At 38.2% G+C, this 27,405-nt stretch overlaps 1 protein-coding gene across 1 annotated transcript; it reads right to left on the bottom strand.

Annotated features, from left to right (window-relative positions):
- Window positions 1-567: 567 nt before the first annotated feature.
- efna2b (ephrin-A2b) lies at window positions 568-26,913 on the bottom strand. Its single transcript, XM_029430557.1, has 4 exons — window positions 26,832-26,913; window positions 12,909-13,201; window positions 6,368-6,433; window positions 568-4,553 (listed from the first exon to the last, which is right to left on the bottom strand). Coding segments are annotated over exons 1-4 (489 nt in total). The 5' UTR covers window positions 26,834-26,913; the 3' UTR covers window positions 568-4,425.
- Window positions 26,914-27,405: the final 492 nt, after the last annotated feature.

Below are 27,405 nucleotides of genomic sequence, written 5' to 3'. Positions count from 1 at the left end.
AGGGCTGGACAGCTGCCATCTTCTTCTTCTGTTTGTTTGTCTGCAGCGCTGATGAAGACAACTGCAGGAGATCAGGGTACACACACACACTCACACACACACACACACACACACACACACACACACACACACACACAGTCTACTGTCTAATTTTGATGTATTACAGTAAAAGGAAAACTTCACCAACTGTAGTTACTTTACAGATTTAGATTTTTATGTACAAACTGCACAATGTTAAATTATATTTAGTAGGCTTATATTAAAATGTTTTTAATGGCCATTTAAAAATAATGTTAAGTATATTGTTTAATTAGTTTAATAAAGCTTTCAAACCCAACATTTTATACATGTTTTTTAAATATGAAGTATATTGTTTAATTATAAAAAAATATTTTTGAAATTTTAAATGTTATGTTGTGTATATTGTTTAGTTAGTTTAGAAATGTTTTGAGACCTGACGTTTTAAACATAATGTTAAGACCATATGAATTTATTTTGGATACAGATGCGTCTTTCCGTCTCTGTAGGAACAAAGTGGACAAAGTAGAAAAATAATTTTAAGTGGAACATTGTTTTATTGGTGAATTTATCAAACACAGATTCATACACTTCTTAACATTTTCTCTCTGAAATCATCTTCAAAGTAAACTCAGTAAATGTATTTTTATTTTTTCTGCTCATGCAGCGCAGAAAAGAAATGTCCTGAAGAGGCCCGATGACCTCTGACCCCTCGTTAGCTCTTTAGCCAATCAGATAAATGCATTCTTTAACATTACTTTATAAGCATCCAATAAGAAAATATACAAAAACAGATTTTTTTGTCTTTCAGAGAATAGAATATGCAGACATTTGGATGTAGAAAAACATTTTCTTCTCAGACACCTGTAAACCAGAGATGGCAGGGAGGTCTCACTGCCACTCACAAAACCATCAGAACTTTGTTTCTGTAGTTTTTCTTTCTTCCAGCTTCTTTAACATTTCTTACGCCACGAAAAAACGGATTCCATCCACATGAAAATCAACCAAAAAAAAGAGGATGAACTGTAAAAAACCCACCAAAACCTTATTCATCAACGGAACCAGAAAGCACAGGACTACAAAGACCAGAATGCATTGTGATGCAAGCAGGAACATAGAGGAAACACATCAACTGCAACAACAACAACAACAAACATCAGGCTGATTCCTTCATGAAATTCATATCTCATATGAATTTTCTACTGCGTTTTTTAAAAACTGAAAAATGGCACAAACATAAAATAAAAACTTGAATTTAAGCTTTTTTTTGTACCAAACGAAGAAACGAAGTCAGTTTGTTTTCCATCCGTCCTCCATCACAGTGCGTTCGTTATATATATACTGCATTTCCCAGCATGCCCCTGCTCGTCCACACACACAAGGACACGCTCGTCCTCCATCAGTGGAGATGGAGGGATTGTATGAAGAGATGAAGAGAAAAGAAAACCCGTCCTCTCGACCACACGGTGTTGCTGTTTCCCATAAAACAAGTCAGTCACTAAAAATTCAGCACCAGTGGGAAAAAGGCCATTTTTGATTGGTTCATTTTAGTTTTGCGCTTAACATTCGTTTTTATTTTTACCACAAAACGACACGATTTAGAAAAGAAAAATGGGCGTGACTCCTCCCCCTGATATAACCCCGCCCCCTTATGGCAGAAGTGGGCGGGGTCACAATGACCCCTGTAGCTGCTGTATGACTTCACCCAGTAATAGAAAAGTTTAACAATAGTCTTTGGCAGATTTACAGAAATAAAAGGCCGTCTGCTGCTGAAGGTGGGCGAGAGACATAATGAATGAGAGACGACAGTCTCATCTGTTTTATATTCATCACTGATCACGATTAGTCACAGAAATGAGCCACAATGTTCAAAATTATTAGTAAATGTATATGATCGTTCGGATTCGGGGTGAACATGTAATCATTTATGTATGTATATTGTTTTATAAAATGTATTAGAATATTGAGTTGGTATGTGAAGCTACGTTAGCTCGTCCCATCGCTCTGAAAATGTCCCTGCTGTGGGACAAATAAAGGATTTCTGATTTTGATTCTGTGAAGCTACATTAGCTCTTCGCCTAGGTCTTTAAAGCTAGGTTAGCTCATCTCGGAGGTCTGTAAAACTACGTTAGCTAATCCCGTCAGTCTGTGAAGCTACATTAGCTAATGTCATCGGTCTGTGAAGCTACGTTAGCTAATGTCATCGGTCTGTAAAACTACGTTAGCTAATGTCATCGGTCTGTGAAGCTACGTTAGCTAATGTCATCGGTCTGTGACGCTACGTTAGCTAATGTCATCGGTCTGTAAAGCTACGTTAGCTAATCTGATCGGTCTGTAAAGCTACGTTAGCTAATCTCATCGGTCTGTAAAGCTACATTAGCTAATCTCATCGGTCTGTAAAGCTACGTTAGCTAATCTCATCGGTCTATGAAGCTACGTTAGCTAATCTCATCGGTCTGTAAAGCTACGTTAGCTCCTCCCCTCGGTCTGTGAAGCTACGTTAGCTCCTCCCCTCGGTCTGTGAAGCTACGTTAGCTCCTCCCCTCGGTCTGTGAAGCTACGTTAGCTCGTAAGTTAACAATATTTTGAGGGTTTGTCAGTCAGATCTCAAACTTTGTTAGACGTGTCTTACCAGCAGTTGTACGCTAAATTGGTAGAAAACGTGACCAATGAGCCCAGCGAGGTGCATTCATCCTTTATGAAGGGTTGAAGTTCATATGTTAACTTTTGCTACAGGACCTGCTGTGTGTTTGGCAGCTGTGGCTGGTTTCTGTGACTGTCATCAGTGAAAAGATTTAAAACTGACGAAGGCGGCAGCAGAACAGAGAGCTGCTGGTGAACGCTGCTCTGACTGAAGTCTGTTCGTTTCTTTCTGCTGCTGATGTTTTAGTCCAGAGCTGCTTTGAAAAGCCAAAGATGATGATCAGCTGGATGTGTTCATTTCTCCAGAGAAGCAAACTGAAGCTGGACTCCACTGACCGCCATGTTGAAAGTAAATATTTGGCACAAAACTGTGTTTCAAATATTTCTTTCACTCATTACCTGAAAAGAGAAGTCTGATTTAAATCTGTTATCTGAACAGCTACAATCACTGATATTTTTTACCTGATCATCTCCCTGATGGATTATTATTGTTTTTTTTTATATTTCCTGACATAAATAATAATTTTGTCAATTTTGTACCACCAGATTTGGTCAGATATTGCACTAAAAGACCACATCAGTGTGTTTGCAAGTTTTGGCTTCTAAATTATGTGAATTTATGAAACCCCTAAACATTTATTTTTAGATAAAATAATGTTTTTAAGCTTGTACATGAGATTATAATAATATAAAATAATATTATATTGTTGAATTTATTATATTTATGAATAGAGACAGGGCTTTAATTTGATACATTTAAATCTTGTGCACCTTTTTGGGACTCCAGGGTTTCTGTAAGTACTTAACAGTTTATTAAGTTATTTATTTGATGTATTGTTTAATAATTCTCCAGGCAGCCATTGATTTCTGTACAATATAAAAATGAATGAGCAGGTTTGTATGATCATATTGTATAATCCATCACAGTTGACATGAACTCTGCATTGATTTATATCTTTATTATTGCTGCACGATTAAGCAGGTTAAATACCTCAAATCAAAAGTGTAATATCAAACGAAGGCAGAGTTGCTGTTTACTTTGATGGATTAAAAATCTCCGACAAGGTTCAACAGTCTGAAGGATTTTCATTCTGTACCGACATGAACAGAAACCAGCCGCCCGGAAAAGTACCTTTAAATATCTAAAACACGTAAATGTTGAATTGTGATGTAAAGTATATCAAATGTATTTATATAGCCCAATATCACAAATTACACATTTGTCTCAGTGGGCTTTGTATATGTGACTGAAGTTCTGCACACAAGTAATCGATGAGGAGCGAACATTGTGTCTTAAACGACTGCTGTGGCCCTTTAAGTTTATTAGTTCATGCATAATTTATTAGAAATGCTATTTGCAGATTTCCTGTTTTTCTCTTTATATCATATTAAAGTGAATATCTTTGGGTTTTGGACAAAACAAGACATTTAAAGAAGTCACCTTTGATTTTACATTTTAAATTGATTAATCTAGAAAGTAATCAGAAGTTATTGCCTTAATATATATTATACGTGTGTATCAGCGGTAACATGGGAGTCAATGGAGTCGGGACTTTGTCAGAGCAGAAACATCCATCACAGAGCTCCAGGCTCCTCCCACCAGTGACCTTGGCCTCCTCTGATTGGCTGAGCTGCTGAGTGGCGTTCAGGTGAAGGTCAGAGGTCAGGGAAAGGAGGCTGCTGCTGTATTGGTTTTCTCCTCCGAGCGAAGGGAAGACGGAGATCTGTCCAACAGTAAGAAGAAGAGGAGCAGAGCAGGAGGTGCTATGAGGAGGCGAGGAGGAGGAAGAGCAACATGGCGGGCAGCAGGAGGAGGCCGGGCAGGGCGAGGCTGCAGCCGCCGGTGGTGTCGTCCGTCAGGAAGGGCTCCGGAGACTCGTACACCGAGTCATCTGAGAGACAGAGGGATATTTATTCTGAGGTGTTTAATAAACAGTATACTTTTACTTACACCTCTGTATATATAAATATATGTATATCAATAAAATATATATTCCTTATGTTAAATAATAATATGTTTAGAATCTATTTTTTATTTTTTACACATTTAATTGGCATGTTGGGAGCTTGAGACTTAACACTGCTTCTCTGTAATCTAATTGTTGTGAATATGATAAATAAAGAACTTGAACTTGAATATCTCCTTAAACTGATATTAAATTATCTATATTATAATACAGCTGGTTAATTATTTTATTTTTATGTTAGCTTCCTCCACAATAAAGAGCTTTTATTGTGAAAGAATTGGTGTAAACGCTACATGTGTCAGAGGGATTCTGGGAGTCGGTGGAAGAAGTATTCAGATCATTTACTGCAGAAAAAGTACTAATACCACAAGTTAAAGTCCTGCATTCAAAACTTAAGTTAAAATATGTAAATATAATCAGCTAAATGTATTTAAAGTATAGAATTATGCAGTAAAAATAATGTACATTAAATTGTTCCCTGTTTTATTATTATTATAAATGTTTCTGGATTAATTCTACTGCTGCATTAATGTGTATGTTGCATTTTTACCTCCTTTATATCCTGTTGGTAGTTTAATATGTATGTATGTATGTGTATATATATATATATATATATATATATATATATATATATATATATATATATATATATATATATATGTTATATTCTATAAGATCATCATGTATTTGTAGCTTCGTCTCTGTCCTGTGGAACCACGTGTCTGTAAAAGTCTACATTCTCAGCTTTGTGACGATGCATTTTAAGTACTTTGTTTATCTTAAGTAGGAGAATATACTGCATGTGATATTCACAGTCAGTGTTTCAGAGCTTGAGAGCGTCTGCAGATAATCCCCCTCCACATCCCATAAACACCTTCTCCTCCCTGCTCAGCAGCGTTTTACTCCACAAATCCTCCAAAAGCTGGTTTGTTAGTGAGACGGAGGATTTCAAGCCTGTTCATGTGCTAACGTTTAACACCTTCACTGTGACTGCTACGCGTCTTAACACTGCTGCTGCTTCTAACTGACATTTACACTTTTATATGAATGTGTTACGCAGACAGAGAAGTTGTTCCTGAGGCAGCAGGAGCTTTTATTCCACTGAAAATACAATCAACGATAAAAGTGCTTCATGTAAAAACCTTATTCATTCAATTTTGATGTAATTAATATTGTACTTCTTACTCTAATATACTTATGACTTTTTAAAGACATACTATACTATGAATTTATCATGACATACTATACTATGACTTTTACGACTTTTTTATGACATAGTATACTACGACTTTTAATTACTTTTTTTTTTTTACAATACACTAGACTTATGACTTTTCCAACTTTTTGTACAAGATACTATACTGTGACTTTTTTACGACATACTATACTGTGACTTTTATACGAACCTTTTTACCACTTGCTATACTGTGACTCTTTTACAACTTTTTACGACTTCTTTTACGACATGCCATTCTGTCTATAAAAAAAGTCATACAAAACTACTATCAATATCTAAAGGCAAACATTAATTACATTATAAATCATAAATACATTTAAACTGTAGAAATACTTTTGTTCCTTATATATTAAACATTTTTTGACTGATTATTTGATCAACAGAGAGAAAAACTCTAAATATAAACATTATATGCCGAAGCTCCAAAATTAAAAAGGACAAAAACACAAGTTCAAACACGACGACGACAGACGGAAGAGGAAGAACAGAAGAAGAAACTCACTGGTGGGTTTGACGTAGATTTTGAGCTTCAGACACGGTTTCCCAGCCAGGTTAGGATGAGGAGACGCTGCAGAGACAACAGAGACACGTCAGCATCGCTGGAGGAAGTATTCACATCCTTTACTGCAGTTACAGTACTAATACCACAGTAAAGATACTCTGTGACAGTAAAAGTACTAATACCACAGTAAAGATACTCTGTGACAGTAAAAGTACTAATACCACAGTAAAGATACTCTGTGACAGTAAAAGTATTAATACCACAGTAAAGATACTCTGTGACAGTAAAAGTATTAATACCACAGTAAAGATACTATGTGACAGTAAAAGTATTAATACCACAGTAAAGATACTCTGTGACAGTAAAAGTACTAATACCACAGTAAAGATACTCTGTGACAGTGAAAGTATTAATACCACAGTAAAGATACTCTGTGACAGTAAAAGTATTAATACCACAGTAAAGATACTCTGTGACAGTAAAAGTACTAATACCACAGTAAAGATACTCTGTGACAGTAAAAGTATTAATACCACAGTAAAGATACTATGTGACAGTAAAAGTATTAATACCACAGTAAAGATACTCTGTGACAGTGAAAGTATTAATACCACAGTAAAGATACTCTGTGACAGTAAAAGTATTAATACCACAGTAAAGATACTCTGTGACAGTAAAAGTATTAATACCACAGTAAAGATACTATGTGACAGTAAAAGTAATAATACCACAGTAAAGATACTCTGTGACAGTAAAAGTAATAATACCACAGTAAAGATACTCTGTGACAGTAAAAGTACTAATACCACAGTAAAGATACTCTGTGACAGTAAAAGTACTAATACCACAGTAAAGATACTCTGTGACAGTAAAAGTATGAATACCACAGTAAAGATACTCTGAGACAGTAAAAGTACTAATACCACAGTAAAGATACTCTGTGACAGTAACAGTATTAATACCACAGTAAAGATACTCTGTGACAGTAAAAGTACTAATACCACAGTAAAGATAGTCTGTGACAGTAAAAGTATTAATACCACAGTAAAGATGCTCTGTGACAGTAAAAGTAATAATACCACAGTAAAGATACTCTGTGACAGTAACAATATTAATACCACAGTAAAGATACTCTGTGACAGTAAAAGTACTAATACCACAGTAAAGATACTCTGTGACAGTAAAAGTATTAATACCACAGTAAAGATACTATGTGACAGTAAAAGTATTAATACCACAGTAAAGATACTCTGTGACAGTGAAAGTATTAATACCACAGTAAAGATACTCTGTGACAGTAAAAGTATTAATACCACAGTAAAGATACTCTGTGACAGTAAAAGTATTAATACCACAGTAAAGATACTATGTGACAGTAAAAGTAATAATACCACAGTAAAGATACTCTGTGACAGTAAAAGTAATAATACCACAGTAAAGATACTCTGTGACAGTAAAAGTACTAATACCACAGTAAAGATACTCTGTGACAGTAAAAGTACTAATACCACAGTAAAGATACTCTGTGACAGTAAAAGTATGAATACCACAGTAAAGATACTCTGAGACAGTAAAAGTACTAATACCACAGTAAAGATACTCTGTGACAGTAACAGTATTAATACCACAGTAAAGATACTCTGTGACAGTAAAAGTACTAATACCACAGTAAAGATAGTCTGTGACAGTAAAAGTATTAATACCACAGTAAAGATGCTCTGTGACAGTAAAAGTAATAATACCACAGTAAAGATACTCTGTGACAGTAACAATATTAATACCACAGTAAAGATACTCTGTGACAGTAAAAGTACTAATACCACAGTAAAGATACTCTGTGACAGTAAAAGTATGAATACCACAGTAAAGATACTCTGAGACAGTAAAAGTACTAATACCACAGTAAAGATACTCTGTGACAGTAACAGTATTAATACCACAGTAAAGATACTCTGTGACAGTAAAAGTACTAATACCACAGTAAAGATACTCTGTGACAGTAAAAGTATTAATACCACAGTAAAGATGCTCTGTGACAGTAAAAGTAATAATACCACAGTAAAGATACTCTGTGACAGTAAAAGTAATAATACCACAGTAAAGATACTATGTGACAGTAAAAGTACTAATACCACAGTAAAGATACTCTGTGACAGTAAAAGTACTAATACCACAGTAAAGATACTCTGTGACAGTAACAATATTAATACCACAGTAAAGATACTCTGTGGCAGTAAAAGTACTAATACCACAGTAAAGATACTCTGTGACAGTAAAAGTATTAATACCACAGTAAAGATACTCTGTGACAGTAAAAGTACTAATACCACAGTAAAGATACTCTGTGACAGTAAAAGTAATAATACCACAGTAAAGATACTCTGTGACAGTAAAAGTAATAATACCACAGTAAAGATTCTCTGTGACAGTAAACGTACTAATACCACAGTAAAGATACTCTGTGACAGTAAAAGTAATAATACCACAGTAAAGATACTCTGTGACAGTAAAAGTAATAATACCACAGTAAAGATTCTCTGTGACAGTAAAAGTAATAATACCACAGTAAAGATACTCTGTGACAGTAAAAGTAATAATACCACAGTAAAGATGCTCTGTGACAGTAAACGTACTAATACCACAGTAAAGATACTCTGTGACAGTAAAAGTAATAATACCACAGTAAAAATACTATGTGACAGTAAAAGTATTAATACCACAGTAAAGATACTCTGTGACAGTAAAAGTCCTGCATTGAAAATGTTACTGCAGTAAAAATATTTAAGTATAATAAGGAAAATGTAGTTAAACTATTAGAAGTATAATAAGGAAAATGTAGTATATAAATGAAGTATAATAACTGTATTATATGATTTATTTCTCATGATTTTATTGTTTGTAGAGCTGACTGATTATTTTCATGATGAATTAATCTTCTGGATTTTTTCCCCATTAATCAAATGTTTGGTTTGTAAATATTGTGAAAATAATGAGAAATGGGCTCAAAGTGACACCTTACAATTTTTGTTTAGTCCAAACCTCGACATTATTACTAATAAACTGACATTATTAACATTATTCAAAGGAAAGGAAACACATTTTTACATAAAATAAGTAGGACTGCTTCCTCATTTTGGATTTCTTTAGTCAATTACACATTTTTAAAGCTTTTTCATGCTGAATTTCTTATTTCTAAGAGACTTGTGTGCACATCTCTGGTAAACACAAGATTCAAAGTGCAGCTTTACAGGACTGAGAAACTCAGTTTTACAGATTTGTCAATTAAATCTGCTAGTCGAATAAAAATGTCTTTATTTGAGGACAGAAAGATGACAAGAAAAAGCTGTTTAGTGAAATAGAAAGTGACATGAAAAGAAAATACTCAAATAAAGCACAAGATCCTTAAAATGTAAAAGTACAGTATGTGAAACATTCAGATTTGATTTAAACACAAGTCTGATGCTTCAGATTCTTTGTTTTCTCAGAGAGCTGCAGCTGTTTGACCTGCACAACACACACACACACACACACACACACACACACACACACACACACACACACACACACACACACACACACACACACACACACACACACACACACACACAGTCATTAAGTGTCATTTAAAACAAACTGCCAGTTTCTCTGCTGGAAGCTCTTTCGCTTCAAATGAGCCACAATTTAGGAAATATTTTCCAGGTTGGACGACAAATTATGTCTAGACAGAAACACACACACACACACACACGCACACACACACATACGCGCATATATAATGGCAGCAGTGTGTGTTTCTGTGTTTTAAACCTCCAACATGTTGCTTATATTACACCACATGTATTTTCACTGAGCTCTGATTATATTCTTTATTTTTCACACACATAAATATAAAGTGTGTGTGAGGGTTTGGTGGAAATCTGACAGGGCTGAGATAAACAAACAGACCTAAAGGACGTACAAACGGTGAAATATAAACATAAAAATAGAACATTATAAATATATAGATATGATGAACTAAAACGTTCAGGTACATTTATATTCTTATATCTACCTTTGAAGACAACAGCTGTAATTAAAAGGTGCAGTGATAATAACACACCGGGGTGAAACAAGGTCCCCCTCATTATCTAAACTAGAATCACCTGCTTTAGTTTTTGTGAAATTAAATCATTAAAATTGGATTTATAAAACACAATATCACAAATTAGAAATGTGTCTCGTGGGGGGCTTCACATCCCGTCCAGCACACGACACCGTCTGTCCTTAGTCTCCTGCAGGGGACAAGGAAGAAACCTCCGGAAGAGCAACTGAGGACGGATCTTCTCCCAGGACGGACAGATGTGTTCAGAATAAACGACGTAGTAAAATCACAGCCCGCACGACAACAAGGATTAATGCATGTGAACAGATATGAACAAGATGGAGCCAGGTGGAGGTGAAGCTTTGTGGCATGATTAGCATATGAATGAGTCATGGTCACAGTGACCTTTGACCTTTCACCACCAATTTCTAATGAGTTCATCATCGAGTCCAAGTGGACGTTTGTACCAAAATTTAGGAAATACCTTGGAGGAGATCCTGAGAAATCAGTTTACTCTGAGAACGTAATGAAACAATTAAAGCGACCTGGGAGCCGTTTAGCAGAGCAGCGATTAGCCTCGCATCATCAAAACAAAAAGGTCTGCGAGCCAATAGGAAGAGAGTCTGTGAGATGTGCCGTCTTTTTGTATTTTATTTAACCAGATTTTAAAAACGGACACATCTCAGCTCAACTCACAAGACTGGAGGCAGAGAGAAATGTTTAAAAGTCAGTAATAACCACACGTCACCAGAGTCCTTCTGATAAACACAACTTCTCACGCGCTCATCAGCTTGTTGCCGAGTAGCCAGCGTTTGAACGGTGAGGTCAAGAGGAAGCAGCAGACAGAAAGGGGGGGGGGGGGGGGGGAATCCAAAATTTAGGAGCCATTCCTCCGTAAAACTCACCCAAACCTTCAAACATGTTCTGAATAAACAAAGAGACAACAGCAGATTTGAACAGATCCAGTCTGAAAACATCTTCTGCTTTGTTCATTCCAAACTGAACTTCGGCCTCCATGAACCCACAACACACGATCTTCTGTGATTTAATACACAGATTAAAAAGATGTTCAGTAAAAAGTAGTAATTTATGCTTCGTCAGGTCTGTCGGCAAGAAAGCTACTTTTAAAATGCTTGTTTTCTGAATGGAGTTCTGCATAATCAGCGAAACATCGATGTAGCTGCTGCAACAACCCTCAACATCCTGTCAATTATAAATACGTCAGTAGTACTCAGAGTGTAGTACTCAGTGTGTAGTACTCAGTGTGTAGTACTCAGAGTGTAGTACTCAGAGTGTAGTACTCAGAGTGTAGTACTCAGTGTGTAGTACTCAGTGTGTAGTACTCAGAGTGTAGTACTCAGAGTGTAGTACTCTATGTGTAGTACGTAGTACTCAGAGTGTAGTACTCAGTGTGTAGTACTCAGAGTGTAGTACTCAGAGTGTAGTACTCAGAGTGTAGTACTCAGTGTGTAGTACTCAGTGTGTAGTACTCAGAGTGTAGTACTCAGAGTGTAGTACTCTATGTGTAGTACGTAGTACTCAGAGTGTAGTACTCAGTGTGTAGTACTCAGAGTGTAGTACTCAGAGTGTAGTACTCAGTGTGTAGTACTCAGTGTGTAGTACGTAGTACTCAGAGTGTAGTACTCAGTGTGTAGTACTCAGTGTGTAGTACGTAGTACTCAGTGTGTAGTACTCAGTGTGTAGTACGTAGTACTCAGTGTGTAGTACTCAGTGTGTAGTACGTAGTACTCAGTGTGTAGTACTCCGTGTGTAGTACTCAGTGTGTAGTACTCAGTGTGTAGTAGTACTCAGTGTGTAGTACTCAGTGTGTAGTACTCAGTGTGTAGTACTCAGTGTGTAGTAGTACTCCGTGTGTAGTACTCAGAGTGTAGTACTCAGAGTGTAGTACTCAGAGTGTAGTACTCAGTGTGTAGTACTCAGTGTGTAGTACTCAGTGTGTAGTACTCACAGATGTAGTAGTACTCAGTGTGTAGTACTCACAGATGTAGTAGTACTCAGTGTGTCATACTCAGTGTGTAGTACTCAGTATGTAGTACTCACAGATGTAGTAGTACTCACAGATGTAGTAGTACTCAGTGTGTAGTACTGTAGTAGTACTCAGTGTGTAGTACTCACAGATGTAGTAGTACTCAGTATGTAATACTCACAGATGTAGTAGTACTCAGTGTGTAGTACTCACAGATGTAGTAGTACTCAGTGTGTAGTACTCACAGATGTAGTAGTACTCAGTATGTAGTACTCACAGATGTAGTAGTACTCACAGATGTAGTAGTACTCAGTGTGTAGTACTCACAGATGTAGTAGTACTCAGTGTGTAGTACTCACAGATGTAGTAGTACTCAGTATGTAGTACTCACAGATGTAGTAGTACTCACAGATGTAGTAGTACTCAGTGTGTAGTACTCACAGATGTAGTAGTACTCAGTGTGTAGTACTCACAGATGTAGTAGTACTCGTGTCCCGGCCTGAACTCGAAGCCGAGGCTGAAGGGCGTGAACAGCTGGAACTTCTCGGAGAACTTCAGCGGTCCGTTGGGGCTCTGCGGCCGGTTGCACTCCCAGCGCTTGAAGCCCTTCCTGTGGTGGTCGCAGGTGGTGTACCCGTCGTAGTTCACCATGTACAGCACGTAGTGCTCCATGCGCTCGGCCGCCTCTGGCCACTCGTAGTGCGGACAGTAGATGTCCAGGTAGTCGTTGATCGCCACCTCCACCGTGTACTCGCCCCGAAAGAACCTGAGGAGGAGAAATGAGTTTTTCTGTTCACTACAGCTGTGTGTATGGAGGCCTTCAGCTGCCACGATAATAAATATAAAGAAACATAAAGAAATGTATTACTAAAAGCTTGAATTAGTCAAATGAATGTGCAGGTTCATTTAAAAATAAATAAATATTCACATAAATAAAATACATAAACTGTATTTATATATTTGAATAAATAAGGATATAGGGAAACAAAAAAAACATTAATAAATGTAAACAGAGAATAAAAAATTGGTAAATAATTAAATCAATACAAAATATATAATTTGTCAAATTTATAAATACATTTTATTCATAATGAGCCTCAGTGGCTGTTGCTTTGCAGTTAAAAGACAGTCAGGGGTTTAAATCAGAGTCCAAAACTGTGAAATGCATCTTGGGAATCGTAGTTGACTTCTTTCTTTTTATTTCCACTTATTTAGCTTTTCTGTTATTTATTTAACACAGTTTATCTTTTCATGTCCATCCAAGACTAATAATTATTATTCTAACACGAAGAAAACAGTGTTTTAATACATTTCATTCCAGTATTCTGCTCAAGACACAAGGAGCCTCCATTTAACACATGGAAACCATTGATCAATGGCTGTGTGTGTGTGTGTGTGTTTCCCACAGACACCCCCGAGGTTTCAATAAATCAAAACCAACTGTTTATCGAAGCGTTGTCGTGTTTAGAGAACAGAGATCTGACTCACTTCCTGCTTTGTATTACACAAGTACCACAAGTACTTCAGAAGTAGTTGTAGTATTTTAGCAGTTACAACAACAATAAGGGATGAAAGACACACACACACACACACACACACACACACACACACACACACACACACACACACACACACACACACACACACACACACACACACCTCTCTCTCTCTCTCTCTCTCTCTCTAGGAAAGGTAGAAACAAATATAATTAAATTTAAAAAAGAGAAAAGCAGCTGCTCAAAGCTCTGTCTGCACTTTTTTAATATAAGAAGATTGTCTTGTTTTGTTTTACCTGAAACTTATGCATTAAGACTAATTGTATTTATAATAAAGATATCTATTTGTTTTAAAATGTTCAATGTGTCTGTATGAATTGACAATAAATAAATATAATAAATAAATATTGTTGAAATGATGGAAATGAATGTTGCTGACGTCGGCTGAAGTCGGTAAAAATACTTCTATTAAAAGTGTTTTTTATGCACTTCTGAACACCAATCAGCATCCATCAATATTCAATCAGAACAGCAACAACAGCTGTTCAAACCCCTTTCCTCATGAAGCAGATTCATAACAATAAGAACTTAATGAGTTTGTAAATGATAACTTAGATTGTTGCTTTTTTAAGTTGTGGGTATTTAATGTTAGAACGCTTTTAAACTCACTTTTCAGGGACTTGAGTTGCGTTTCACTTGTCTGACAGCTTTTCTTCTCCGTCTGTAAAGTCACGAAGAAGACTTCATATTTTAAAGATTATATATATATATATATAATTCACCATCAGTACCAGATGCCTGAATATTGTTTTGGTTGGACAAAAGGGCGTGGTTTTATGATATTGAAAGTTGTATATTTAAACTACACTGCACATATAAAAGCCCAGCCCGGGACAAGAGTCGAGAATTAGCAATAGAGAGCGGCGGGAACGAGTCCTGAAACACGGGAACGAGGCAGAATTTTGCATTTCCTGAAGAAAAACAAACTCTTCCTCACATTCCTGTCTCCTCGTCACATTTTATACTCAAAATACTGCCTCTATGGAAGATCATTGATGCCAAAAGCAACAGAAATAACGTTCATTTTCTTTAATTTACCAAAGAGTTAGTTTTTATTTGATGTCCGTTTTGTAATTTTATTTTGTAGATAATATTGGATTTTTTGAAGGGTTTTATGTTTTGAAATAAGGTCTGTGGTTAACACAAGCTAAATGAGACCAAACATCATCACGCTAACGTTAGCCGCCTTTAGCTTAGCGGTGGTGACGTGAAGTCATCACGCTAACGTTATCCGCCTTTAGCTTAGCGGTGGTGACGTGAAGTCATCACGCTAACGTTAGCCGCCTTTAGCTTAGCGGTGGTGACGTGAAGTCATCACGCTAACGTTAGCCGCCTTTAGCTTAGCGGTGGTGACGTGAAGTCATCACGCTAACGTTAGCCGCCTTTAGCTTAGCGGTGGTGACGGGAAGTCATCACGCTAACGTTAGCCGCCTTTAGCTTAGCGGTGGTGACGTGAAGTCATCACGCTAACGTTAGCCGCCTTTAGCTTAGCGGTGGTGACGTGAAGTCATCACGCTAACGTTAGCCGCCTTTAGCTTAGCGGTGGTGATGTGAAGTTATCACGCTAACGTTAGCCGCCTTTAGCTTAGCGGTGGTGACGTGAAGTCATCACGCTAACGTTAGTCGCCTTTAGCTTAGCGGTGGTGACGTGAAGTCATCACGCTAACGTTAGCCGCCTTTAGCTTAGCGATGGTGACGTGAAGTCATCACGCTAACGTTAGTCGCCTTTAGCTTAGCGGTGGTGACATGAAGTCATCACGCTAACGTTAGCCGCCTTTAGCTTAGCTGTTGCAGTTCGTGTATAGCCTCAAAGCATTAAAGTGTTAACATGTGGAGTCAAGCCATCTGAAGACCTCATCTTGGACTCATAAAGGTCACGTGAAGAGATCATTGGAGTTCACTTCACTCAACGGTTAAGAAAGTTCTTCTTTAAACGTTCTCTGTTCAGTTTGAAGTCGCCAGTGAAATAAAGTTTCCTCAGAAACAAATAAAGAGTTTGATGAGAAACATGTCGAGTGAATCAGTAAAAAGTGTTTTTGTTTCTCACAGCTGCTCCGTCACACTGTTGCTGTAATTTACATAATTTAATTGAGCACAAACACGGATTGTGTCACACAAACCTCCTTATTATTACAAACGATCATCATTCAACGATCGATCCGAGAAAACAAACTAATCAAACTTCACGTGTCTCTGAATATTCATGTCAGAACAACACCACTGAAGTTAAAGGGGGGGGGGGGGGGGGAGGGGGGGGTCTAATCAGCAGAGCTAATTTAGATTGTGCTAATGAGGTTTGAACTGACTGATATAGTTTCTCACGGCCCGTCCTGATTGGCTGAGCAGGTTTAATCACAGCTCGTTTTAAATTCAGCTCCGCTCTCATTTAACAATAAAAACATTTTTAATTCACTTGTTTGACAGTGTGTGTGTGTGTGTGTGTGTGTGTGTGTGTCTGTGTGTGTGTGTGTCTGTGTGTGTGTGTGTGTGTGTGTGTGTCTGTGTGTGTGTCTGTGTGTGTGTCTGTGTGTGTGCGTGTGTGTGTGCGTGTGTGTGTGTGCCTGTGTGTGTGTGTCTGTGTGTGTGTCTATGTGTGTCTGTATGTGTCTGTGTGTGTCTGTGTGTGTGCGTGTGTCTGTGTGTGTGTGTGTGTCTGTGTGTGTGTCTGTGTGTGTGTGTCTCTGTGTGTGTGTGTGTCTGTGTGTGTCTCTGTGTGTGTGTGTGTGTGTCTTTGTGTGTGTGTGTCTGTGTGTGTGTCTGTGTGTGTGTGTGTGTGTCTTTGTGTGTGTGTGTGTCTGTGTCTCTGTGTGTGTGTGTGTGTCTGTGTGTGTCTGTGTGTGTGTGTGTCTGTTGTGTGTGTCTCTGTGTGTGTGTGTGTGTGTCTGTGTGTGTCTCTGTGTGGTGTGTGTCTGTGTGTGTGTGTGTTCTGTGTGTGTGTGTCTTTGTGTGTGTGTGTCTGTGTGTGTGTGTCTCTGTGTGTGTGTCTGTGTGTGTCTGTGTCTGTGTGTGTGTGTGTCTGTGTGTGTGTGTCTCTGTGTGTCTGTGTGTGTCTGTGTGTGTGTGTGTGTGTGTGTCTTTGTGTGTGTGTGTGTGTGTGTGTGTCTGTGTCTCTGTGTGTGTGTGTGTCTCTGTGTGTGTCTGTGTTGTGTCTGTGTCTCTGTGTGTGTGTGTGTGTCTGTGTGTGTGTCTGTCTGTGTGTGTGTGTGTCTGTGTATGTGTGTGTCTTTGCGTGTGTGTGTCTGTGTGTGTGTGTGTGTCTGTGTGTGTGTCTGTGTGTGTGTGTGTGTGTCTTTGTGTGTGTGTGTCTGTGTGTGTGTGTGTCTGTGTGTGTGTGTGTCTGTGTGTGTGTGTGTGTGTGTGCGTGTGTGTGTGTGTGTGTGTGCTGTGTGTCTGTGTGTGTGTGTGTCGTGTGTGTGTGTGTGTGTGTCTGTGTGTGTGTGTCTGTGTGTGTGTGTGTGTGTCTGTGTGTGTGTGTGTCTGTTGTGTTGTGTGTGTGTGTGCGTGTGTGTGTGTGTGTGTGTGTGTGTCTGTGTGTGTGTCTGTGTGTCTGTGTGTGTGTGTGTCTGTGTGTGTCTGTGTGTGTGTGTGTGTGTGTGTGCGTGTGTGTGTGTGTGTGTGTGTGTCTGTGTGTCTGTGTGTGTGTGTGTCTGTGTGTGTGTGTCTGTGTGTGTGTGTGTGTGTCTGTGTGTGTGGTGTGTGTCTGTGTGTGTGTGTGTGTGTGTGTGCGTGTGTGTGTGTGTGTGTGTCTGTGTCTGTGTGTCTGTGTGTGTGTGTGTCTGTGTGTGTGTGTGTCTGTGTGTGTGTGTGTGTGTGTGTGTGTGTGTGTGTGTGTGTGTGTGCGTGTGTGTGTGTGTGTGTTATAAAACCCATGAAATCAAACAGATCCTGCTGAGTTAACAAAGTCAAACTTCGAGGTGAATACTCGACTCGTCACTTGTTACAGCGTCGGCAGATTTCTGCTCTGCATCAGTTCCGCCTGTAGGGGGTGCTGTCTTCATCTGTCTAATCTACCCAGAATGCTTTGGGGAGGAGCGTTTATCCTGTTGCTTTACTTTATTTCCCACATTTTGCCTCTCAGGCTACACCATATGTTTTTGAAAATGTATGCAGTCTGAAATAAACACCTGCAGACATAACTGAGGGGTGAAAAAACACTAAATTAATAATTATAATCCAATAATGTAATATATCTTATTCTACATAATGAGTACGTTTTACTTTTATACTTTTACTTGAGTAAAGTTTTGAACACAGGACTTTAACTGTGGTTTTACTTCTTTTACTTTTTCTACCACTGAAACTGCGATACTCTTCTCACCTGTGAAAATATCTCTGCACATTGCATAATCTTTTTACTTTTGCACATTCTTTGGACAATTTTGCACATTTCTGCTCAAACTACCACGTCTAAAAACTAAACAGATCTTTCATTTGAATATTCTGATGCATTAGACATATTTAAATAGAATTTCATGTCTTATATCTTTAGATGTTCTTCACTTGCTATGTGCAGAATGCAGCAGGTATAATTTAATGCAAAAGGACATTTTATCCACGTTATCTGTGTAAATATGCTCTAAATGGTTTCTGCACAACATTAACTACAATCTGAATGCATAGCGAATTCTTCATGTCTTGTGTGTTTGTGATTTGCACTCAGAGTTTTTAGTGTATGTGATTGTACGTGTGCACGACGTACGACTGCTGCTTTCTTGGACAGATTTTATCTGGTTAAATTAAAAATAAACTACATTTCTTGATTTTTGCAATACTTGCCTTTATTTTTAATGTGAAACTTGGCAATAAATCAGATTTGGATTAATATCCCATAATTATGACTTATATTTCAAGACATTTTTGTTCTTAGTTGAAAACATTTAACTCTTTCATACATCACTGTAATTCATGCACAGAATAAAGAAAATGGACACCTACGGTTCTTTAAAGTCCAGCTTCAATTTCATGTTTTGTAACTTGGTATTAAATAAAAATCTTCCCTTCATCCTCTACGGTCTTTATTTTTAGTGACGCTTCCTGAAAGCGTCACGTTGGATGAACAAAGCGGTTATTTTTGCTCCATATAATTAAGTTATCTTAATGATTCAAAACACTTTAACTTTCCCTTCAGAGTCTGCTGAATCACAGCGATGATTATTCCCGTGTGACCTGAACGCAGCATGGGAGCGCGGTCCTGATGGAGGTCGATCAGCTGGAAACATCCTGCTGAACGAGGAGTTTCTCCTCCGCCGCGCCCTCTTTGTCTTCCCTAACACCATTAGCAAAGTGCATGCTAACCCAGTTAGCTGAAGGATTGGGTGACGCTGACAGGCGGTGCGTTCACTGAACTCTGTCCCCTTTAGCTCTCACATCATCACTCATCACTCTAATGGAGAGAAGCTCTGTGTCCGTCCCAGCTGGCCGAGGGACGAGCGGGTTCACCATCATCTTCATCATCATTTATCTCACACACAGCAGCTCATTGCAAATGTTGAACGGACTCCTGAAGGAGAACTGAGTATTGTCTTTCAGAGTTCATCAGTTTGACCATCCAGCACACAGCAGTGGCAGGAAGCACCCGAGTACATTTACTTCACTGAATGTCGGAGGTGCTGCTTTCTTTATTTTACTTTTTCTTTAGTGTGCACGGCAGCTGCCTGTACAAAGTATGTACGGGTCGGACGTGTAGGTCCTAACATGGCGCCTTGAACCATTGACCATCGTGCTCATAGGCATATATCTGCTGCAAAGGATTGTGGGTCAGAATAGCCAGACGAGCACGCTGGGTCACATACTGCAGCATGTGACCGGGTTCAGTCTGACATCCTGGTATTTTTGGAATACTACATTTGACATATTATGTGATGGGACGTACTAAATCTTCTTTCTTCCTTCCTTCCATCCTGCCTCACTCCTGTCCTCTCCTTCCTCCCTTCTTTTCTTTCCGTCCTCCCTCCTTCTTCCTTCCTTCCTCTCCTCTAGCCCTCCTTCCTTCCTCTCGGGTCCTTACTTTCGTCCTCCCTCTCCCTACTCCCTTCCTGTCCTTTCCTTTCTCCTTCCTTCCTTTCTGTCCTCCCTCCTTATTTCTTCCTTCGTTCCCTTCTTCCTTTGTACTTCTTCCTTCCTTTGATCCTTCCTTTCTTCCTTCTTCCCTTACTATCTTCCTCCATTCCGCCTTTATCGCTTCCTTCCCTCTTTCCTTCCTTCAGTCTGTGTTTTTTGGACACATCACTTCTCTCCTGTCTGTTTTAATCGATGACTCAGCGGAGGATCTGATTGGACGTCCTGCCAGCAGAAGCTGAACAGGTGTCCTACACACAAATTATCACGTTTTCTGTGGTCACATGTTTTTTGTTAAAAGTTTTTCCGCCCAGCAGCTGCAGTGTGAATCTCTGAATATATTTCCCGCTCACAGCTCCCAGCATGCCTTGCTGCTGTGATTTACGGTTTAATCTGTGCAGGTCTGTGAAGGTCAGGTGGATTAGATCCAGGTCCGCTGATGACGGGGACGGGTCGAGGTCATTCGTCAGTCGTCCTGACACACAAACTGAAGAAGTGACCTGCTGACGGATTAAAGTTCAGATCTGCTCAGACATTCCCGTTGACCACAGACTGGAGGAGCACGTGTGTTCTTTTTGTTCTCAGCTGTTTGGAGGCACCTGGAAGCTGCTCGACCTCCTTCAGGATCATCATTCTTCATATGTTCACATTCTTTGTTGAACTTTAGGTTGTTTGTACTGTCGTTTTATTACGCAGGGCCCATTATACAAACAAAATGTAGTTACTGTGCTGAGGTGAAACGAGGAGGTTCAGGTGGAGCAGAAGATTATCTTTAGAATATTAACATTTTCTTAATTCTACTTTTTATTCCTTTTCAGTAAATACATTTTCATAGAATTATTTTGCTTGTTTCTATTAATTGTTTTGTGATATTTATAGTATAGCAATTAAAGTAATTTAAAATATAACTAATAATGAATAATCACAATTAAAATATAATAAAATATAATTTAATAATATAGTAATTAAAACAATTAAACTAAAACTAAATACTGGACTAAAACACCAGATATATTGAATCAAACCAGGACAACAAGCAGAGAATAAATAAAAGTCTGACGGACATAACTTGAATCAATAAATAATAAATAAATAATATTAAATGTAGTTTTGTGTGGGATTCATCACTTGTGGTCAAAAGTCCCTTAAGTCAGCTTTAACTTAAACATATTTTCCTTGTTATATAACGTGTGCGTTATATATTTTTTGTAGTTATGTAAAGATCTTTAATTACTAATGAACCCATGACTGCGTTCCCACAGCAGCTTTATTATTTCTGTCCCGCAGTCACATGATCGATGCCCTCTGGAGATACTCCGCACACCATTGTGTTGCTGTAACCTGAGTGTGTCCTGACAGGCTCAGCTACAATACCCGCAGTGTTTCCTTCAGGTTCAGACAAGAAGCTACAAGCTGCGAGACAAAACTATCTGATCTGATGTCCGAAAACCTGATCCTACCACACACACAGGTTTCTCTTCTGTAAGGAGAAACCTCCATCTTGTCCCTCACGGCTCAAACATGAACGCAAGGCAGACGGAAAAGAAATTGTGAATTATTCGTATGTTTTATGATAGAAATGCCTAAAATTCATGGATCTGATACTTAAACTGGACTTTCTGGATCATACTTTACTGAAATATTTAGATTTTCTGCTACTTTATACTTCTATGCTACTACATCTCAGAGGGAGATATTGTATAATAAGTTATGTTTCATTATAGATTAAGCTGCCCAGCAGTATATAAAGTCATTCAAATGATCTCCATCTTTACCTGCTGCGATTAATGCATCAATAATTATAATCCAAGAATATAATATATATCATTCTGCATGATTCTTCTGGTACTTTAAGTATATTTGCTGATACTTTTGTGTTTTTACATGCAACAGATTATCGGTATTACGACTTCTATTACTATTTATACCTAAAAAGATCTGCGTACTTCTCTAAGGATGAAGTAGCGTATGATTTAAATCACTCAAGTACCTCAAAATCTTACTGGAGTTATTGGAATTACATAATTGTGTCTAAGTTTCAGAAGTACAGTTTGATCAGCAGCGGAGCTAAGAGTGCAAAGTTTATCCTGAGGGTGGCGCTAGAGGAAAGATCATTAACATCTTAAGGGTTCATCTTATTTATTAACATATTTAATAATATTTTCTAGGATGTTCTTAAACTCGGCCAGGCCTCCACCACAGGAAGGATGACGGTGAACTTTCAAAACAAAAGCCTTTTTATAAAATGTGACCAGAATCTCAGCACTGATAATGTGTTTCTAAATGTATATTATACATACACATATATATATAATATATATATGTGTATATTATACATACACATATATATTATTATATATGATTAAATATACAAAAAATATATAGATAAAAAAATATAGAGTAGATATATAGATATAATAGATATATATATAATATATAATTATATAAGATATATATATCATATAGGAATATATATATAAATTATATAAGATATATATATATAATATATATAGATAATTAGAATATATATATATAAGAATATATATACTATATATATAATATATATATATATATATATATATAGATATATAGATATATAATGTATAATTGTATAGTAATAATAATAATATATATATATAGATATATAAATAAATAATATCTTAATATAATAATAAAATCTTATATTATCTATTATCTTATATTTATCTATCTCTTATTCTCTTCTTCCTCCTATTTTTCTCTTCTTCTTCTTCTCTTATTATTAATCTCTAATCCCTATATAGCCTTCTATTATTTATCTCTCCTCCTCCTCTCTTCGCTCTTATATATATCTCTTATACATATATATAGAATTCAATATATATATATATAATATATATATATTATTAATATATTATATATATAAACATATAATATATATATATATATATATATATATATATTATATAACTGTAGAGCGTGCACTCGAGGTTTTCGTCTTAAAAAGTTAAAACTGATGTAGAAAGTAAAAGATAAGAACAGAAGAGTTAACTTCATGCAGCACATATGGGTACTGATTTAAATATTTTATTTGTATTATTATTATTAACAGGGTTCATTCATCTTATGCTACTCATTATATTTATTCTATTTTATCTTTTTATTTTGATATATTTTGTGTTTTTATTGCGTATTCTACGTGTTGTTACTGTAAAGCACTAAATGCTTCATTTCTTGTATAAGAAGTGGAATACAAATAAAATAATATATATATATAAAGTTTTATATTATTATTAGTGTGTATCTACGCGGCTCGTATAACAAAGTACATCTTCTTGTTATGGACGTAATAAACAGCTGAGAAACTTTTATTTTCCTCAACTTCAAGTGATACAAAAATAAAAGTATCAAGTGTTTGTTTCTGGCAGTGAACTCTCACACTGAGAAGTATTCGCAGTAATGTTACAGAAGTACTGACAGGAGTTATGGTGCGTACAGATTCCTGAGTCATGTAATATTCAGAATATGTGGGATCATGTTAAAACACACACACACACACACACACACACACACACACACACACACACACACACACCAGTCGCCGCCACATGTTCACTGCAACACGACTCCAGTCTCTTTGTCTCTGGTTACCACGGCGACCCATGATGAACGCAACACCAGACGTGTGTGTGTGTGTGTGTGTGTGTGTGTGTGTGTGTAAATCACAGTTTGCATATGGAGCTCTGTAACACTGATCTGTTGGTTAGCCTAGCTTAGCACAAACACTGGAAGCGGGTGGAAACTGTTAGCCTGTTAGCTAGTCCGTCAGATTTACACGTTTTAGTCAACGTTTGGAGATGAAACTGAAATTCTTCTTCTTCTCTGGTTTTGGGGACCACGGAGGACGACATGATCTCCCAGGTAACACTATACAAAGGTACACACATTTACCTTTAACTAGTTTCTTATTAGCTTGCATATTAGTAGCATATCGTCTCTTTTCTATTCCTTATAAAGCACGTGATTATGCCTGATTCTGCTCGGACATTCATTTTCTTAACCTCCTAATTACTGCTTATTGATAGTACGTAAGGAAGTAGTTGTACATGAACTACATCTTCTCAGTATGGGCCTTATAAGGTGGTAACACCACAATAATTCTCCCTTATTAACTTAATGAACACGATCTATTCTCATGAAATAAAACACAAAACTGCACGTTTCAAATCGTGTCCAATAACTGTTCATTATTTCTAAATCAGAGTGCGTTGCTCATTCTGAAGGGAGGTCTTGCTCATGAATAATTCAGCAGTCTGACACTAAACATGTCTCCTCTTCACACTTAATAAATCCATTCTATCTCACAACAAGTGTAATTAACAGAGCTGCAGTGTGTGAGGTTAGAGTTGGAAATACCAGAGAACCAGAGATTCAAGAGCGTTATAGAAGAGGAACCTGCCAACTGTCAATCAAACTGCTCCCTCCCTCATCCGGCCGTATCATTGCCCCCCCCCCCCCTCCGGTCAGAAACAATAAGGAGCTGCTGCTGCTTTGTGTTTTCTGATCTGAGAGGTGAAGCCTGTCAAACACAAACACACAGTGACCCCTCCTCTCCTCTCATGTGGGTCATGTGGCCCCTGTTGGCCCCCGCGTGGTCCGCTATTATCTTTAGTCCCGTCACTCATCGAGGACGAGGAGCAGGAGGAGGAGGAACATTTCCAAAGTGGGAAAAAAGTGGCGATAAATCAAATCAACAGGAGGTTCCCAACGCTTAGATAAAGCTCTTTGTCCTGGAAAAGCTTTGAATCACGTGGAACTCCAGGTCTTCACAGACCCATGGAAGAGAGTTGGAGATGTTTGGGCTCCCACGTATCATGGAGAACCTGGAAAATGTGATGTTATTGAAGGCAGTTTCAGAAAACACATTTCTGAATGAGCACACACCCACGTCCTGATGGATTGAATGTCGTGAAGAACCTGGAAATGTTTATATTCTTTAAGACCAGTCCTGGAACATAATACAGCAAAAATAATGTCCTGGAAAAAAGCTCTTTGAATGCGTATTCTGTGAATCCAGGTCCTGGTTATTAAAGCTAACAGGGTCCCCACATGTCCTGGAAAACCTGGAGGACAGGAAAACTGCAGCTGCAGCTTCCAGGTCCAAAACAAGTTCTGGACAAAAGGATCAAATAAGGCAGGAACATCCTGGAATATGAAGAGTTGTCAAAGGAAAGGACCTTATAAAACCTGGAAATGTTGAAATTCTTCAAGTCCTGGAAAAGTCTTGAACGAATAACAGAATATAGTAAAAGAACTCCTGGACAAATATCCTGGAAGATACTTTTTGAATTCCCACTTAGTGTATCAAGGTCCTGATGGCCTGAGGGTCTGAGGAGCCCCACATGTCCTTGGATTCCAGGAGATTCTTTATTGCAGCTTCTGAGTCTGAGTCCTGGACAAAAAGCTAAAAATAAAGCAGGATCCTGCGAAAGGAAAAGTTGTCCTGGAGAAGTTTTGAAAGATTTAGGATGTTTAACAAGGTCCCCATAAAACCTGGAAACATTCTAAAGACAATTTCCAAGTCCTTGCAAAGTCCTGGACAATAAGAGAATAAAGCAAAATGAATCCAGGTCATGATAGAATTAGGGGAAACTGAGATTATTTAATGCAACTTCTGAGTCTTTGTCCTGGACAAAAAACGAAATAAGGCAAGAATATCCTGGAACATTCTGAACGTCCCGGACACGTCACAGAAAAGGCTGGAAAAAGCTTTTTGGATGCACATTTTGGGAATGCTGCAGCTTCCAGGTCTTAGAAAATAAAGTCCTGGACAAAAAGATAAATATAGCAGGAATATCCTGGAAAGAGTCCTGGAGAAGTTCTGTGGATCTGTGCCCCCCCCCTCCCCCCCGCCCCCCGGTCTGTGAGGATTTAGAGTATCAGAGCTCAGAGGAGCACAGGGAGGGTTTCCCTGCCAGCTGGCAGCCTCTTTATCACTTCTATTAACTGTGAGTCCGGCTCGGCGCTGGCTCAGTGCCGGCGCGGCCGGCTGCCACGACGCTTCACACTTCACACTCCTGCTGCAGAAAATCCTTAAATTACAAGCTGCTGCTCTGAAATCAGCTTACAGACACTTTAGACTCATTTCACAGAGTTTATACTGTGATACACGAGACGGAGGAAATGTGACCCTCATCCCTCCGTCACCTCCGTCCACCTCGGCCTGAGAGTCTCCTCAGAGGGCAGCAGCTGAAACACGTCAGCTCTGCTGGTCGTGGATCAACAGAAGGTTTGGATTTCATCATTAGAGATGATGAACTGAAGCTTTTTAATGTCCGATAAACACAGCTCGCTCTCGTATGTGTGCAGCACTTTGTTAACTAAATGTCATTGAGTTACAGTTTGTAGAGAAGTCTGCAGCTCCAATATGGCAGACGTGGACGAGGCATCTACGTTTCTATATCTACCTGCGCTGATCGTTAGCTCAGGTGTAAACACAGCTTGAAGCTTCAGCGTCTCATGATCCGATAAGAAACGTGAAACCTCACTGTTATAAATATTACTGGTTTATTTCTTCTTCTGTTTTTGCAAATTCACACATTCGATTGTTTTCACACACTCACTGAAGGTTATATTCTACTGCATGCTGGGAAATTATTTCTTTCACAAGCTCAAAATATTATATTATATCACCGACAATGTTTATCAGTTTGACTGGTAGATTTAAAAACCTGCAGACTGAACCGGTCATGTCTCTGAAATTATTTTATATAATTATATTATAGAACTTTTTTATAAATGTACATTTCATATTTCTCCGTGACCTTTGCTCCACTTCCTCCTGGTTTCCAGCTGATGTTCAGCCTTAAAGCTGATTGGCTGCTGTAATCTGTGTAATATGATGAGAGCGAGGGATTCACTCGGCTGCACATTTGTTATTTCAGGTTCTGGATCAGGACTGTCACACTCTGACCGATCACTGCTTTATTTCTCTGAGCAGCAGGAGCCTCCTCTTCTTCTTCTTCTTCCTCCTCCTCCTCCTCCTCCTCCTCCTCGGTGGTTTACACTCCTGCAGATTGTCGGCATGTTGAATTACAGGTCTGAGACATGTGTCTGAGACACAGCTCTGTGACATCAGGGTTACAAACAGGGTTCTGCAGAGAACCAGAGGCAAACCAGAGAAAAACCAGAGGAAAACCAGAGAAGAACCAGAGGCAAACCAGAGGAAAACCAGAGGAAAACCAGAGAAGAACCAGAGAAGAACCAGAGAAGAACCAGAGGAAAACCAGAGAAGAACCAGAGTAGAACCAGAGGAGAAACAGAGAAGAACCAGAGAAAAACCAGAGGAAAACCAGAGAAGAACCAGAGGAGAAACAGA

Source organism: Cottoperca gobio, chromosome 4 (assembly GCF_900634415.1).
Source record: "Cottoperca gobio chromosome 4, fCotGob3.1, whole genome shotgun sequence".
NCBI classification, from domain to species: Eukaryota; Metazoa; Chordata; class Actinopteri; order Perciformes; family Bovichtidae; genus Cottoperca; species Cottoperca gobio.
The sequence above is the reverse complement of the archived record's forward strand: the minus strand, read 5'-3'. Positions and strand labels throughout refer to the sequence as shown.